At 32.3% G+C, this 18,754-nt stretch overlaps 1 protein-coding gene across 1 annotated transcript in view; it reads right to left on the minus strand.

Moving 5' to 3' along the window:
• DDX10 (DEAD-box helicase 10) overlaps nt 1-18,754 on the minus strand; it is a 245,600-nt gene that overhangs the window by 36,265 nt on the left and 190,581 nt on the right. Inside the window, exon 17 of the mRNA XM_074304323.1 lies at nt 4,885-5,021. Coding sequence (XP_074160424.1) covers nt 4,885-5,021 — 137 coding nt within the window. The remainder of the gene's footprint in view (nt 1-4,884; nt 5,022-18,754) is intronic.

Below are 18,754 nucleotides of genomic sequence, written 5' to 3' on the forward strand. Positions count from 1 at the left end.
GGTGCTAATTCAGTGGAATTGAGGAGACAATGGTTATCTAGTTTAGTATGGTGATTAATAGTTCTCTAAGTTCAGTATGATTGATTTAATCTTACAACAAGTAATGGTTCCCTACTGATATAATGATTGGCCTATACTCAGTATGATGAATGGATTTAATTGTAATAGAGCATATAAGCTGGGACAAACTCAGCCAAGGTGGGATGCAGAGACAAATTCATTCCATAGTCCACCTTTGTGGTGGCTGGAGGCTAAAACACAAGCCCTCAGTCTCAGAGAGATTCATTCAACCCAACTCACACCACCGTGGTGGCAGGCCTGCCCTCCTTAGCTTCTCTACTGAAACCAAGGTTCTAGAAGGCCTCTAAGAAAGCTAGCCCAGGTCCCAGGCAAGGAAACTAGATTGTGAAGGAGATAATAAAGGATTTGGACTTTATAACACCTAGCTATTCTTGTGGTGATTAATCTGCTGAAAGGAAGACTGCTCCTAGACCACCAGAAAACCAACCAAGAACACTACAGTTAGGTGATTGCTTAAGATATTTAAGATCACACAAGAGTCAGTTGCAAGCCCATACCTACACTCTAAATCTAGCTCTCTGGTATTCAAATCATTTCATAATTCAGCCTTTTTCAACCTTTCCAGTCTTCTTACACCATTCTGTATCACTTAGGACAGTAAGATGGCAAAAGATCTAAGAATGGCTTTACCTGGCTACAAGCAGTTTCTAGCTATTTCAGGGACAAAAGTTTTATGCTATTGGAATTCCCCAAAATGGCATCTTTTATTTCTTTCTCTAGCCTTGAGATCACCTGGTAGTGTCCTCAAACTCCAAGAATACAAAGTTATTTGTAGTCTTCTATGTAATATTCTGTCAATTCCCAAATTCCTAAGATTTCCTTGAAGTCTCTGGAGGCAGCCTTAGTTTCATTCAGTAATCATCCCAAATACAGTCAGGTATTAAAGTCCAAATCCTTTATTGTCTCTTTCCAAGTCTTGTCTCCTCTCCTGTGGCCCAGTTAGCTTTCTTAGAGGCTTTCTGTAGTCTTTATTCCAAGAGCTTGAGCTCTGGCTTCTAAATCTACCCGACTGAATCCTGGTTGAGGCTCCTAGCTTATATATGCTCTCTTAAAGGTATGAATCTTATGGAACTATAGTAAGTACTAAGTGCATGTACTGAACTAGAGAACTGAACTAGAGAACTGTTAAGCACCATGCTAAATTAGATAACTATTGTCTCTATCAATTTCATTGACTTAGCACCTTGTTTCAAGTTCTGGCTCATAACACTTCTACATAAGATTATATGTACAAGATTCCTTGAAAAGTTGTGATGATGGGTGATATTATTGAATAAAATGACCTTCTTCAAGTGACTTCATAGTCCTTAGACATGACCTTGCCAAAAATTAAGGGAAGGTGTAATTGGACCCTCTCTACATATGTCTTGAGTTATCAACCACTTACTTAATTGGTATTCTTCAATTGATGGCTGGAGTTAAACTTAGCTACCAGAACTGACTAAGGCTTTTAAAAGCTGAGGTTAAAGTTGTTCTGCATGTTTTAAAATTAAGTCTTTGTTTTTAAACACAGAACTAGTCAAAGACTGACCAGAGGCATGATTCAAGAGATACAACCTTCCCTCAAGCCAACTATATAAGGGCTTGAGAATCTGTGCTCTTGGCTATACATAGCATAAAACTGCCTTTTGTTAAAGTATAAACCAATTAGAAACATGAAATAAGGCTTAACACCAGGAGACCTGCTTACTGGAATATGTTTCTTACTGTTGTGAAGGATATCCAATATAACTCCAAATGGGAGAGACTTCTCTATGAAAGCGTTGGTCTTTCAAATGGCTCATGTTTATGACATTATCCTTATTGCACCAAATGAGGCCTATCCTTAATCATATAAAGGAAAACACCCCCAAATCAAATAATTGAAGAATGCTTACTATCTAAACTACAATAGCATTTGTATGGATGGCTGACTGAAAGAGCTGGATCCATTACTAATATATAGTTTGGACAGGTACATTAAAAGGACTAATAACTAGCCCTACAGGTCTAGGAAGACTGGGTTGTCTTTGGGACAAATACTTTACACAGTGTTTTAAATAACTCCAAACCATTCTGTGAAAGAAAAGGTCTTATGCTCTTGTTTTAAGGCTATTATAGGATGATTTTTTACACGAACTTCTGAGTAGTATTTCCAGAAGAAAATAGATAAGAACTCTACCGAATAAGATTTGAATAGACTGTAAACTGAACCTTCAGAGGGGACTAAAGAGTTATTCTTTTGTTCCTCTCTTCACACAAATATATATCATGCTAAGAAAAGCAAAGATTTAGATAGTATATGTTAAAGTTATTCCAAAGATAGTCCAGTCTTTTTTTCTCCTGCTAGACCTCTAGGTTTAGTTAATAGTCCTTTTACAGCATCTATCCAATTTATATGTAGTAATGGATCCAGCTTCATCAACCATTCATCCAAATTCCATTGTAGATCAAGGTTATGAACTTGCAATCTGAATTCAAGAAAACTACTCTAGAATGTTCTATTTCCATATAATTCCTGAACTCTGTCTCCCAAATGGACAATGCCATCATGCTTTTTAAAGCCTTTTAAAATTTAGGCTTCTGAAAAAATTTAAAGTAGTTTTTATCATATTTTTGATTGCAATTATTACCTTACCATTCAATTTTATATCTTGTTTCATAGTTCCTTGTTTTTTTAATTGTCAATAAAGAAATTCAATAAACACTGAATAAGAACTGTATCATACTTAAAAAAAAAAAAAAATCCTTTAGTACTTCCGCAGCTTAGCAAACAACAGAGAAGGGGAAATGGACAAACAACATTTAATACCCAGATTACATTAAACAATATGAAGGGGCATTCTCAATGAATATTATCCTGCTCAAGCACAACTTGGCAACTAATTAATGCTTTCTAATTTTACACAATTTTGGACCATGTCTTCCCTTACATGCACCACAGAGGATAGAAGTTCTTTTGGAACTTTTTTTTTTTAAGCATTTCATAGCTAACAATACAGTATTCGGGCTATTAATCTGTTATATTAACATTCATTACATCAATGGTTCACCTTTTTCAAACAAATTTCATAGTTGATATTTTTTACAACATTTGAAATAGCACTGAGACAATGAAAGTCAAAGGAAGAAAAGAGGAACTATAACAAATGTATATAAAAATTACTGGACAAAATATAGAAAATAGTCTCTATAAATTACTGGCAGAAGATTTGATAAAATTGTTCCAACGACTTAAAAAAAATCAACTTTGCTCAATATGGTTATAAAGAGAAGCAGCAGTAGCTGTAAGATTCAACTATTCCTTCCTTAGGATAGTAAAACTAAGAATAGGACACCATGTCCAAGTTAAAAATAAATGTTTCAGTGAAGTCCTAGTTACCAAAATTGAAATCATGTGGACAGTGTGAAAAGAAAGTATATTTATATAAGAATATGTGCATAACAGCTATACTGGGTAGGACCCAATGGTTTGAGTAAATCAGGAATTTTTTTTCTCCAATATTGATACTCTGAAACATTCTGATGGAGAATATAGTCATCTCTCATCAGGCAGTATGGTTTCCTTTGATGGTGTCACCTTCAAAAGAAAAGGACCACTACATAACTAATCTTTTAAATCTTCCTTAAGCTTTTTACAAATTGTCCATTTTCTTATTGGATAGTGAGTTCTTCACCAATAAAGGTCTTCTAACAAAACCAAGATTTTCTTTTGCTGGGGATATAGGTATATAAATAGATAGTCTCCATACTATACTCCTTTCAACACAGATTTTAGGAACCCTTATAAAGTATGTACTTACATTTCTATTCTATTATCTTATAGGCTTTTAACTATACCCTGTGTAAAGTAACATGGTAATTACTGTCTAATTTATCTTGTTTTAATGGAGAAAGAGCTTATTCGGGGTAAGTAGATTTTCCAGGTAACTAAACTAGTACACTAATTAGTCTTTTTAATGTCCCCATCCTAGAGAATTTTAATAAGATAAATTTCTTTTTTACATTTCTTTTATATTGATAAAATATCTTCTTTTCTTTCAATTATATAAGCTTCATTTTTCATTACTCATTATCACTGAACTCCATTAAAGTTGCCTATTCCTTATAAAGAATGTGTTCATTTCCCTAGAATTTTTTTCCCCATAATGCCGCATATAGTCTACAGAATACAACAGGTGTTTAATAAATTTTGACTGGTGCCAAACATTTCAGTTTCTTATATTTTTCTATTCTTGGTACATTCATAGTCTTTATTAATTATAAATTCAAAAGAGAGACACACATGTTTCACGCTTATGGAATTTGTTCACTACTCTAAACATATGAGTACACCATATCATTTTATATATATATATATATATATATATATATATATATATATATATATATATATATATATCTGATATTTTCTTTTCTACAAATTCTATAATGTGCAATAGCTATCTAATTTCTCTTTTATTTTCTGCAAAAACCCTAAAATGTTTTCAGTAGGATCTCTTTTACAGAAGTCAAAATTTTCTAACAAGCAAACATGAAGAAAAAGGAGTTTTCTAGGTAAGAAGCAACTAAATTGCACTCTGAATCTTGAGTTTAAGTAATATAGAGGGAGATGTAAAGGAAAGATAAAAGAGAAGAGGAAATAAAAAAAAGAGTGGGGCAGCAGCAGCATAGCAGTATTTTCTATGAGATCAGTAAAACTGGTGGAGGAAAGAGAAAGAAGTACTTTTCACAGAATATTTTTTTAATAAAGTACTCCAGTTTTCAGAAGAGTGAACCCCTCCCCCCACAAATTACTGGTTGTCAAAATTAAATAAACTATACCTCTCTCCATCTTCCATATCATCATCAGATGTTTCTTCATGGCTTCTGTGCTTATCAGGATCTGGGAGTGTACTTGGATCAAATTCACTATTGTCATCACTCCAATCCAGAAAGGCTTCCTCCTCTTCATCTTGAGCCTAAGGGGGAAAAAACAGGGTTGAAGAAACCATCTGGCAGAAAATCTTGTCTCTTTCCCATCTGCACTACATTTATAGCTACTAAGTCCATCAAGTCTCTACTTGTGATTTCAAATCAGGGGTCTTACAAATTTGAGGGAAATATCCTTCAAATACCTTCAAAAGTTTATTTCCAACTAGTCTGAAACACATCATTTAAAAAAATGAAATAGAATTTAGAAATATATTTAGATCTATTAGATTTAGATAAATTTGGATAGATTAGAATTAGAGAAATGTAAATAGATTTAGAAAGTAAGGATTTATCCATACTATTCAAAAATGAAAATTTCAGTTATATAGAGTGGTCAGAATATACCATGTAGATTGTTAGTAAGTCCTAACTAACTCACAGTGACTAGAGAAGCTCTATGTGAGTGAATAGTGGCTGATTTTAATATCCTATTCAATAAACTTTTGTTTTCTTATCAGGAAGAAAGGGACAATATAAGTTATTCATTTTCTATCCTATAAATTATCATCAGAAAAACTATTTTTAAACCCAACAATGTTGTATTAACCTTAAAACATGATAAAAGTGAACTATTAAATTATAATTGTAAATAACTATAAAATCAAACCAGTTGTAAATATTTTCTCTACATTTATTCTCAAATAAATGGATGTTTCAAAACTATAGACATTTCATCACACACACACACACACACACACACACACGCATGCATGCACATGCACAAGTCATTAAAATTTTCCTGTTGAAGATATCCAAAATGTATAAGATCATAATGTATCTTCAGTTCTGATCAAAACTGATTAATTTTGTAAGCTGATTTGCAAGAAACTACATGAACAAACAAGGCAGCACAATGCAGTAAGTGTTGGGAATACAAAGACGAAAAGTCCTGATTTCAAAAAATACATGTAAAACAGGAAAGACTAAATGTCCACATGTAAATATATATTGGATATATTCACATTCCATGTCCTGAGAAGATGGCAAAGAGAAGAAACAGCTGGGGGATGAGGGATTGGTTTGGTGAAAGAAAAGAGACCCGTTAAAATTAAAATAAAGAAATCTATAAATATACATTTAAATTATGAACATCTGACACAATCAATGGGCTTAAGATGGATATGTTCTTTTCGCCCACTTGGTAAAACAAACATTACCACATATATTTAATACAGAATCTCTGAATACATTAGAAGACAATAAAACCTTCTGGATAAGTTTCCCTCCAAGTTAGTTTACAAGTGTTAACAATTATTCTTCACACTAATTTTATGAATCACTGCTAAATGATTATTTTGTTTTATTTTTATTTTTTATCTTATTTCTATATTTTTATGCTCTCTCAAAAACTAAGTAATAATTTTTAATGAAAAGAATTAGCTGTGTAGACCACTCCTCATTACCGTTGTCCCCTAATACTTTGTGAACTGCAGTCCCTCAATAGCCTCTGAACATAACAGAAAGAGAACAAGTATAGGAAATGTGAAAGCTTCAGACTTGTCTTATCATTTTCCCAACAAAATTCCCTTGGTGTATTATTTATGAAAGGTCAGGAAACAAGTATAAAAAAGAAAAGAAAAACAAGTCTTCAATCAAAAGCAGTAAGCAGAATGCTCAAAATCTTCTGTTTGAAAATAATCAAATACACCTAAAGATTTAAAGTCACTACAGCAATTGTTTCTCTTCAGCAACCAGTTTCTATTTTTGCATTATAAAGTTGTTAAAAGGAAGTTAGTAGGTAGAAGCAAAGGTAGCTTTCAAAATTCTGGACCTATCAAATCTAAATACAGTCTAAGTGATAGAATATATTCAATAGCTGTTTGTCATTACCAAACATCCCTCCTATTCTCTATCCTATCTTCCACAGAGCTTTACTTCCAATGTACCTGTACGAGGTACAATCAGAATTAAGAGGGAAGAATTCATGAAATAAGACACAACTAAATAAAATAGCCTAATATAGACTCAAGACTCTGCAATGTCACTTTAAAACTTTTGTGCCCAAAATAAATAAATAAATAATTTAATGAAAGAGTGGGAGTTAGGTTTTTTAAGGCTGCCTCTAACTGAAAGATTTCCCCCCAACCACAGTATTTTGCCAAAATACTGTCTTTCAAAAATTGCTAGAAACAAGACCTAAAAAAAAAAAACTGTTAAGAACACCTTTCCAAGAAGCTATTTTATGAAATACCACTATCATTAAATACAAGAAAACAAGATTTTTTACTACTCATTATATGTTTATTTTCATAATTCTTGCTTCTTATCTTTTTTTAAAGTATAGCAGTGCTTCTATTTTTTTAAATTGAAAGTCTGTGACACAGATTTAACTAAACACCTGAAGTTGTATAAAGTTACCACCATTTATCAAAATTTAGCAAGAGGCCTTTGTTGCAAAGTGGAGAAGTACATGAAAAGATTCACCAAGGAGTGGGTAGCAATTAGCGGCACCCCTAAAAAGTCTATTATTGTAAACATGGCTACATGACTCCTTGAAAAACTCTCCCCTAATCTCCTCATTAGGAGATCTAAATGAATACCTAATTTTCAGATGAGGAAACTGACCACAAGAGATAAAATGACTTATCCAAGACTGTTCAGATAAGAAGTAGCAGAAACAAAAATATAAACCTAAATATTCTACTTTCAAATTTAATATTAAACTTTAACTTAATATACACACATACCTCCAAAATTTGGATTATTTACATGATATGTAATGTACAAAAGAGGGAGTTTAAATAGTTTTAGTAAACTATTTAAAGTATATGGAAAGTATAGAGTATTTTAAGAGCATTGAATTTGAAATAAAAGGCTTGGGTTCAGATCTTAGTTCAGCCACCTAATTTTCACTGTGACCTTAAGGCAAGGCTTTGGGACCCAGCTTCTTCATTATAAAAAGTGAGGGGCTTTAGTAGATGACTGATAAAGTAATACATAATTCTAAATCCTATGTTCCTATTAAATAGCTTAAGACAAGTATGCAAATATTAATACATTAATTATGGCTTCCAGTGCTGTGGCCAGGAAAAAAAACAAGACAAGAGTTTACATGTTATTAAAATTCATATTTACTAACTACTTTCAGAAAAAATTTCTATCAAGACCAAAACTTAATTAGTTCAAAGAAAGATACGTTGTTGCTATTGCTGTTATTAAAAATTTGTGCAGTGGTTTAAAAGTTTACAAAATGATTTCTATATGTTCTCTTATTTGATCCTCACAACAATCTTGTTAGAAAGGCATTAAAAGTACCCCATTTTACAGTTGAGGAAACTGAGGCTGAGGCAGATTAAGTGGCTTGTCCAGGATTACACAATTAGGAATCAATTAACAATTATGTACTAACATAATTATACATTATACATATTATTTATTTGAGGCAACTAGAGGCAGAGTGGACAAGATCAGTGAGTGGACTTGTAGTGAGAAAAAAATTATAATCCTGGCCTCATATATTTACTGTCTGTTTTATCCAGATAAATTAATGTATTCCCACTCAGACTCAGTTACTTCACTTGTAAAATAAGGATGATGATAGCACCAACCTTTATACATAACACGTGTAAGGGGTTTTGCAAATTTAATGCTATATAAATGTTGGCTACTTAATTTAATATATATTTACTTACATCAGGTTCTATCTGCTAGGCACTAGGGATACAAATACAATAAAGAAAACAAGACCTTCTTGCAAGAACTTACATCCTAACAGGAACTGATGAACATGCAATGGAAGGCATCAAGAAAGGTGCAGGTAGTAAGTGGTACCTAAACTAAATCTTGAATAAAGAGAGATCAATAAGATGGGAGATGAGGGAGTACATGGTAGACATGAAGAATAGCAGACAAATAAAAGTCAGGGAGCTAAGCATAAGAACAATAGAACTAAAAAGACTAGATAAGGCAAGATTGTGAAGGGCTTTGAAAGTAAAATGGAAAAACTTTTAGAGCCAATAAGTCACTGAAATTTATTGCATAGGAGAGTGATACAGTCAAGTATGGCTGAATAATAGTACAGTCCAGTATCAGTATACTGGAACCTCTAACCAGGGCTAAGTCTACAAGTATGTTTTTCAGATTTAAACTCAGGTTAGTGACTTGTAGTTCAGAAAATGAGAGCAGTGATTGGACTTTTCTTTGGAAGAGATTATTTTAAGAACACTGAAAGCTTGTAAGTCCCTAACCAGAATTATTAATAAGAGTGTGGAATAATAGAAAATTCAATCCCAAGAAAGCAGCACTAGGACCTAATAGGACAAGAGTCCAGTTAAACCATTGTTTCTATAAGGGTGCATAGCCAAGACCTAACAAAGTCCAAAGTCAGAAAGCAGACTGGAAAACAAGAAAGGGGGAAAAAAAAGAATTTGACCATTATTACTTAATAGTAATAAGGACACTCAAAGTAAACCTAGAAGAATAACTCCAAATATCTTCAAGTAAAACCTCAAAGGAAAACAAAGCTTTGGCACAAGTCCAAATTTCTGGATAAAATCAAGCCAGAAATTTTTTTTTTTTTAACTAGAAACTAAACATTTTTTATTCAAACAAATAAGAATGTCAAAGGAAAAAATGGTGAAAGAAATGAGAGGTATGCAAGAAAGTAGAAGAACAAATCAATTGCCCTCTAAAAGAAAACTCAAAACAAAAACTCCTGGGAATATTAAAGTCAAAATTCAAAGTTTCCAATTCAAAGGAGAAATATTTCAAGTAGTCGAAAAGAAAGAATGAAAGTATTTAGCAGCCAGTCAAGATCATACAAGATTTCATGGCCACCAATATAAACGATATAGAGCTTGGAATAAGCAAAGACAGAACTTGCTTTACATGTATCTGCGATATATAAATCTGAATCCATGGCAGGTAGTGAGCAGTTCCTGCTTCTGGCAGCCAGCAGTATAGGAGAAAGTAATACAATAGCACCAGTGCAACAACTGTGCCAGAAATCTTCTACTCCAGACATTAAAGCTGCTCTGGTTGCGAGGACCTCACATAATGAAGTCTCTTCAACTATGGGAGCCTTAGTCATGAAGATGACAGGGTCATGCAGAGCCCCACGAGAGGAGAGAGTTTTATTGAACAATCCACTTACATTAAGTGTGAACTGGCTGTATTTCAAAAGTCAAAGTATCCAGGCATTCAATAATAACATGCTGGGAAAAAATATAATCCAAAAGGGGAAAAAAATGAAATTTTATAATGAAATGAGACTACAAAACAAATCTAATGCAAAGATGACCAGAAACCTTGAAATACAAACATAGGAATGAAGAGAAACACACACACAAAAAAACCACATGAGCTAGCAAGATAACAAAAGAATAATTTTACATAAATTGTTTATATTCTAATACAGGAAGATGGACCTATATTCCCTCAAAATTCTATCAATATCAAGAGTCAAAGAGGAGTCTAATTAGAAAGAAGGTCTGAGAATGGTTCTGTTATGTTTTGATGAAGACAACAGGCAACAGATCAACATTTTTGTGAGGCAATGAAATCAGTCTTTAGGGGAAATATATCTTTAAACCACCTTCATGAATAAAAGGAAGGAATAACAAATCAATGAATTAGGTTTGCAATTGAAAAAGAAACTCTAAGAAACCAATAAATCAACTTTTTTTACCACCACCAATTAAGACTAAAATAGAAATGCTGAAAATTAAAACGAAATGAGCAAAAGGAAAAAAAATAAAACAACAGTAAAGGAGGAGCTAATTTTGAGGAGGGGGTTAAAATAAGTAAACCATTAGTTAACTTGATTTTCTTAAAATCAAATTAGCAGTATAAAAATTGATAAAGGTGAACTCAATAAAGAAGAAGAAACAAAAGAAATTATTAGGAACTATTTCATCCAATACTTTCTCAACAAAACTGACAACATAAATTATAGAGATGCTTATTTACAATAATATTAATGCTCAGATTAATAAAACAAGAAATAAAGAAAATCCAAATATGGCATAATAGATAGAATGCCTAGTATCAGAAAGATCTGAGTTCAAGTATGACCTCAGATACTTACTAGTTGTATGTCCCTGGGCAAGTCACTAAAACCCATTTGTCTCATTTTCCTCAAATGTAAAATGAGAGAAGAAAGAAATGGCAAAAACTACTCCAGTATTTTTCCCAAGAAAACTCCAAATAAGGTCACAAAGAATTGGATGTGACTGAAATGACCGAATAACAGTAACAACTACACAACAATAAAAACATAACTCAATCTTAGGGGAAAAAAAGGCTAACAAGCCATAAAAACTCCTTAACAGGGGAAAAAACAGTGAGGACCAAATGGATTTATACCTGAATGCTATCACACATTTAAAGAGCAATTAACATGGTACAATTACATTCTTGATTACTAAACCAGAGAAACTTAAATGGAATGAGGGAAATATCTGTAGAGAAAATATCCCTCAGGAATATTCATGAAAAAAAAATTTAATTAATATATTAACAATAGATGTCAGTAACATCACAACAATTACACATTGTAACCAGGTTACAGTTATGCCAGGAATTAGGAAAATGACAAATGGGGGGAAGAGTGGAGGGGAAGAATCATGTGATTATATCTATTAAATGTAGAACTTTTTTATTTTTTTTACAATATTCCATTCCTATTAAAATGGGTCTTTCCTTCATTTGACAAATTGAATAAATCTAAAACTAGAGAGAGCATTAACTATAATGCGGTTAAATGAGGCCTTTCTAATAATATCAGGAGTAAAGCAAAGATGTCCACTCTCATCACACTACTATTCAATATATAATGTTAAAAATGTTAACTATAATAAGAAAAGAAAATGAAATTGATGAAATTAAACACAAGCAAAGAAGAAACAAAATTATTCTATTTTGCCAATGATATGATTTGCTTATAGAGTCTTGGAATATCAACTACAAAACTAATTGAAATAGCTTCAGCAAATTTGTAGGATTAAAAAAATAAATCCACATAAATAATCAGTATTTCAACATATTACCCCCAAAATCCACCATGAAGAGAAAACAAATCTCATTCAAAATAACTAGAAAAAGTATAAAATATTTTGGTGTCTCCTTTTCAAGACAAACAAGAACTGTAATTAGAGACTATTGATTGTAATGTCTAAGATCAAGCCAATCTAATAAAAAATGGCATTATACATAAAGCATTTATTCACTCCCATACTAATCTAATTATCAAAGGATTACATCATAGAGTTAAAAAAATAATATCAGAATTCATCTGAAAAAACAAAAGGAAAAGAATCTTAAGTGAATTAATGGGGGGAAAAATGGAAAGATGGGGGCCTAGTAGTACCAGATCTCATATTAGCGAGTAATAATCTTTTTTCTTCAATGGTACTGGTTAACAAATAAAAAAGAACTAAGAATTAATCAATGGAAGAGATAAATATAGACTAAATGAAAGAAAACAAACACAGTTAACCAAAGGGGGTTAGGAACTCTGATCAATCAACAGAATCTGGAAAAATAATTTAGAGGATTAATGATGAAACTCTAACTCTTGAGGGAAAGATGCTGGACTGAGAATACAGATTGTGGCATTTTTCTTTTTGGATATGGCTGATATAAAATTTGGTAAGGGTAAGAGAGAGGTAGAGAGAGAAAAAGAGAGAGAGAAAGGTGGGGGGGAAGAGAGACATATAGAGACAGAAAGACAAAAGGCAGTTTTGTTATTCTTTCTTAATTGGAAGGTATGGGAAAGATGGGAGGCAAAGAAAACAGATATTCATAAAAATAAAATTTAATCAAAACAATATGTATAGTTCTTGAACGCAGACAAAAAGCTTATATTGATATATAGAAACACTAGACATTTTTTGCTCTATCTCTTTTCACATCTTTCAATAATGGGATTGGACTGGAATAAATTGACAATAAAATGGAAATTATTGTAAAATTAATGGAGATTATGGTACAATTACATAAATGTACATTGGCAATCCGATGAAAAATAATTCAATGTTCTTAAGAACATGTCTATGAGGGAAAATGATAATTGAGAAATATGAAGCAGCATCTCTACACCTCACAGATGTGGTTAATTCTGTTACTGCACTGTTGATGTCACACCATGTTACCTGTGTTAGCCACACATTCTTCAACTCTGTGACAGTGACAAATGAATTTAGGTTAAAAACTATTCCTGTCAGAAGTACAATTTCAACTATAAGGATTACAGAGTTGGAGGGAAGACATATTTTGATTTCTTCCTTTTGTCATTAATTTCTCCTCAGTTTTTCTCTTCAGTCACAGTATCCTCCCCCCCCCCAAAAAAAAAAAATTCCAAGCCTTTAAAAATTATATCGTGGGGCAGCCAGATTGTGCAGTGAATAGAGCATTGAATAGAGATGATCCGAGTTCAAATATGACTTCAGACACTTAACTGCAATGAGTAGGAAAAAACTGCTGGAAAAAAAAAAAATCACCAAGAATGGATTTACATCATTATGTAAAAGTGAAATCCTGACCAAAGCTGAGTTGTATATGTAGACTATAATTTTGTTCAAAAAAGTCATAACTACAATATAATATTGTTCATATGCTACTATTTGCAATTAAAAAGAAATAAAATTTGAAGTAAAGATCTATGCCTTTGTAGAGATATAAAGACATGGCCTTTTTCAGGAATAATGGTAGTTTGGTATTACTGATTTCATTACTAAAACTAAAGTAAGAAGTTAAAGGATGGGAGTGGGCACAACTGGAAAATTGTAATTCAATATTTGCAAGAAAGGTTTTTCCTTCATGACACGCATACCATAGTATGATAGAAAAAAAATTGTGACAGCAAGTTTATATAATTTATGTGAAATTATAATGGAAACTTTAAATACATTACAAGAAGTTTCATTTTAGGAAATAGATAGTGACATCTGACATACATGTAAACAAAATAAAATTTAATATGGAATAATAAGTAGTTTTATAATGGGCTTCTAGTAGAGGTTTTTTTTTTTTTAAACTTGCTCTAGACTGCTTTATACATTTACTATCTCTTTGAATTAGGATGGAAGAAGAGAAGGAAAATATATATGACCTCAGTATATAGAAGTTTATGCAGTTTATAATCTGTGTCAATCCAGATAACATACATAGCATCAATCTTCTTGTGACATGATTATGTTATATAAGAAGCCAGAGGCCACTTCTAAAAGTGAAGATGGGCAAGTTATTCCTCCCAAAAGGTACCAATCTTTGCTAACATTGAAGATTGGAATGAGAATATAAAAATTTACAGTTAATAGTACTGCTAAAGTGCAGCATTAGGTCTTGTGGCTATTTGTTTTTCCTTCCAATGTTACTCTTGACTTAAAAATCCTTTATGATTTAACCAGTATATAGAAAATAGCCTATGTCCAGTTACTGACCCAGATAGAATTGCTGATACTGTTCTGTCTATATTTTGATAACTGTCTTCTTTTATGGTATTATCCATGATTTTTCATTTCTTGCCTTATGTAATTGAATTATTATGTTTATTATGTCTTCACCTGGTAAGCTACAAAATTTGATCTATTGATATATTAACTTTTCTTCCGATATTGAAGAAGTCTTTGCCTTGTGACCTGAACTTTCTCTGAAAGGTTTTTTACAGATGAAAATATAATCCAAATATGAGAGATAATGGAAAAAGAAACTTTAAAATAAAATAATGTACATTATAGATCTATATAACAGACCAATTTTCAGATATCTGACTTCAATACTATATCAATGAAAACTGAAATCATTTTCAGTGGATAGTTTCCACGAATGGGGGTGGCTGAATGAAAACAATGGTCTGGGGGGCAAACTTTTCTGTCAATGCACAGGAGGAACTTAAAACATAGAGTTGAATTATGAACAATGCAAAAGAAATGAAATGAAAGAGGCTGCTGTGCACTTAGGAGGACCCCAAATGACTGCAATGACAAGAAGAATAAAAACCAGTTAGAGCTTACTGCATAAGCTCCATAAGTTTCAACAATTTGGAAAGACTTCAAGTATATGTCTTTCATGTGGAGATCAGACTAGTTAAGTTTGGAAAGGCTTATCAACAGATTATACAGTTGAGAAGATGTCTTTTCAACTATTTTTCTATTTATTCTACTTCAAGTTCTGAATCATAGAGTCATAGGAAGAAGATAATTTTGGAAACCATTTTAATATAGCCCCTTCATTGGAAAACTGGCAAAAAACAAAATTGTGTGTGTGTGTGTGTGTGTGTGTGTGTGTGTGTGTGTGTGTGTGTGTAGGATATTCATCTACATCTTATAAAATTCTTAACTTTACCTTAAGTCTCACCTGTGGTTAATCTCCTAAGAAAAACTTTTTTCTGTGTAGAAGAATGTATAGAGTGCTGAATTTGGAGTCAGGAAAACATGGTTCCTAATCCTTAGACACTTAGAAGTTGTGTAACCCTGGGCAAATCTGTATGTTCTTGTTTCTAATTTGCATAACTTACTAAAATATAAGCTCTTTGAGAAGGACTGCATTTTTTTTTTGTCTTTGTGTTACAACTGCCTAAAACAATGACTCATATATTTAATAAATGTTTACTTTTGAATTCCTGTTACCTACTTTAGAAGTTCTGTGTGTATGCATGCTTGTACACATGTACATGTGTGTGTGGGGGAACATGTACACACACAAACACACATATTTACCAGAATATAGAGCTCAGAATTCCCCCCAAAAAATACACTGGAAATAATTTCCAAAGATTGCAAAAAAAGAGTAACCACTAATTAGTTATGAAAAGTTTAATGGGATAGAGAACACAGCAAAAAAGTTGAAATGCAGTATCTAATTAAAACAACATATTCCCTTTCCTCACTGAGACCATATAAAGAAGATAAAACCATAAGATAATTAGATTGATTCCATAAAATATACTCAAATATGGATCTTATACACATCCCATGTACTCCTGCTCTTAATGCTATCAAAAGATACTTATGTTCTATAAATAAGCATTTAAGTCATTGAAATGAAATTGAAATCTGAAGGATTTTTGTGTCATAGATCCCATTCTAATAAAGCCTAAGAACCATTTCTCAGAAAATTTTGAATGAATAAAGTAAAATATATAAGTCAATGAAAAAAAAATTTTGACATAAATTTATCAAAATGCTAAAATAACTAAGTTCCCATATTAAGACCCTTACTAAAAAACTCTGATCTAAAAAGTGCAAAGTTCCAAAGCAATCCTAATAGAGAAAAGGCCACATGCATCTATGTTCACTTCTTTTTTATTTTTTTAAACTCTTCCATAGTTTTTCCCTTTTCCATTTTGCTCTGATTTTTCTCTCCCAATGATTCATAAAGTAATATATATTAAAAATAAAAAAATGAAATGAACTGTAAAAAAAGTGTGAAAGTTCATATACCTTTCAAAGATGTAACATTATAATTGCTTAATTTTTTGGGGGGGAGAATTTGATTGTTTAATCACAAGCTATTGTACCCAATTTGGAATTATCCAAGACAGCAGCTTATTGTTTACATCCATGTACACACATTTATATACATGTATACATACATATTTGCATACATACACAAAAAGTACATTATTTTACATAAAATGAGCTGACGGTTCATTAAAGATCAATAAAAAGTCCAACTAAAAAGTGAAAATCCCCACTATATCCCACTTGATATGCAGCCATCTCAGTCTTTGTTCCAATACCTTTAACAAAAAAGAAGTCTACTATGTATTAATGTAGTGTATTACAATTATGGACAATTAATCATCTGAAGTTTTTGTAATATTTGCCCACCCTTCAATTATAATTTATTCCAGTTATTTCTTTTTCTGATCTTCAATTACTCAAGGAGCCTAAAATGTGAATTTTAATTGAGTCAGACAACTGATGTTAAGTATTCATTCAATATAATAAGAGTGATTTTAAGAATTCCAATTTAAAAACCCTTCAACATAATGAAATCACTTTCTAGGATAATTTTGATTGAGAAACAAAAGTGTTACAATTAAAGGAAAGGAATTTAAAATTGCTCCCAAATTTTTCCCAAACTTCCTATTATTTTACTTTTATTTCTTCTTCAGAAAAATTTCTTTATTCAGTGACTTTTAAAATGGTTAAGCTATAAGAATATCCTTTTTTTGCAAACTAGCCCCAAATTAGCAATTTGGACCTATTAAAACAAAATCTACTGTTGTTTTGGGTGGTGTTTTTCTTTTTTGGGGGGGGAGGGCAATATGCTAAAGAGGAAAAGCTCAAGACTCAATTATTAATTTTTCTATGGTATATTTGCAACAAAAGATTAAAGTTAAATAGACACAATTAACACATCAGTTTTGAGATAACTGAATTTTTTTTCTTGAATCTGTCTTATTATTTGTTGTATGCAGCAATTTTCTTATTTCACTGATCACAATTACATTAAAATTAGGAAATAGTTGCCTATTAATAAATAACATTTCCCACTCAGGTAAAATACAGATAGAAAACTTCTGAGAGAGGCTATTAGTTTCCTATATCTCATTTCTTTCTTGTATACCTTGAGGACAACAAAATTATAGTAGACATCCCAGCTCCATTCTTTTCATAATTCATTCTGTTTGATTCGCTCTATAGATTACTATCACCTAAGGTAAAGTAACAGAGTAAAGACTTCTTTCTAAAATTATTATAGCTTTTTATTTACAAGATATATGCATGAGTAATTTTTCAGCATTGACCCTTGAAAAAGCTTTTGTTCCAACTTCTCCCCTCCTTCCCCCACTTCCTCCCACAGATGGCAGATAGACTAATACATGTTAAATATGTTAAAGTATATGTTAAATACAATATATATATATACATATACATAGATATTTTGCCGCACAAGAAGAATTGGACTTTGAAATAAGGTAAAATTGCCCTGAGAAGGAAATCAAACATGCAAGTGGATAAAAACAGAGGGATTGGAAATGTCATGTAGTGGTTCACTCATTTCCCAGAGTTCTTTCACTGGATGTAGTTAGTTCTATTTATTATTGAACAAACGGAACTGATTTGGTTCATCTCATTGTTGAAGAGAGCCACATTCATCGGAATTGATCATTATATGGTATTGCTGTTGAAGTATATAATGATCTCCTGGTTCTGCTCATTTCACTCAGCATCAGTTCATGTAAGTCTCTCCAGGACTTTCTGAAATCATCCTGTTGGGCATTTCTTACAGAACAATAATATTCCATAATATTCATATACCACAATTTATTCAGCCATTCTCCAATTGATGGACATCCACTCAGTTTCCAGTTTCTGGCCACTACAAAGAGGGCTGCCACAAACATTCTTGCACATACAAGTCCCATTCCCTTCTTTAAGATCTCTTTGGGAAATAAGCCCAGTAGTAATACTGCTGGATCAAAGGGTATGCGGTTTTATAGACCTTTGAGCATAGTTCTAAATTTCTCTCCAGAATGGCTGGATGCATTCACAATTCCACCAACAATGTATCAACATCCCACTTTTCTCACATCTCCTCCAACATTCAGCATTATTTTTTACTGTCATCCTAGACCAGTGGTCCTCAAACTTTTTAAATAGGGGGCCAGTTCACTGTCCCTCAGACTGTTGGAGGACCAGACTATAGTAAAAACAAAAACTCACACTGTCTCTGCCCCTCAGCCCATTGGCCATAACCCAGCAGGGCTCATCAAAGTCCTCAGCAGGCTGCATCTGGCCTGCGGGCCATAGTTTGAGAACCCCTGTCCAAG

Source organism: Sminthopsis crassicaudata, chromosome 3 (genome assembly GCF_048593235.1).
Source record: "Sminthopsis crassicaudata isolate SCR6 chromosome 3, ASM4859323v1, whole genome shotgun sequence".
Classification (NCBI taxonomy): domain Eukaryota; kingdom Metazoa; phylum Chordata; class Mammalia; order Dasyuromorphia; family Dasyuridae; genus Sminthopsis; species Sminthopsis crassicaudata.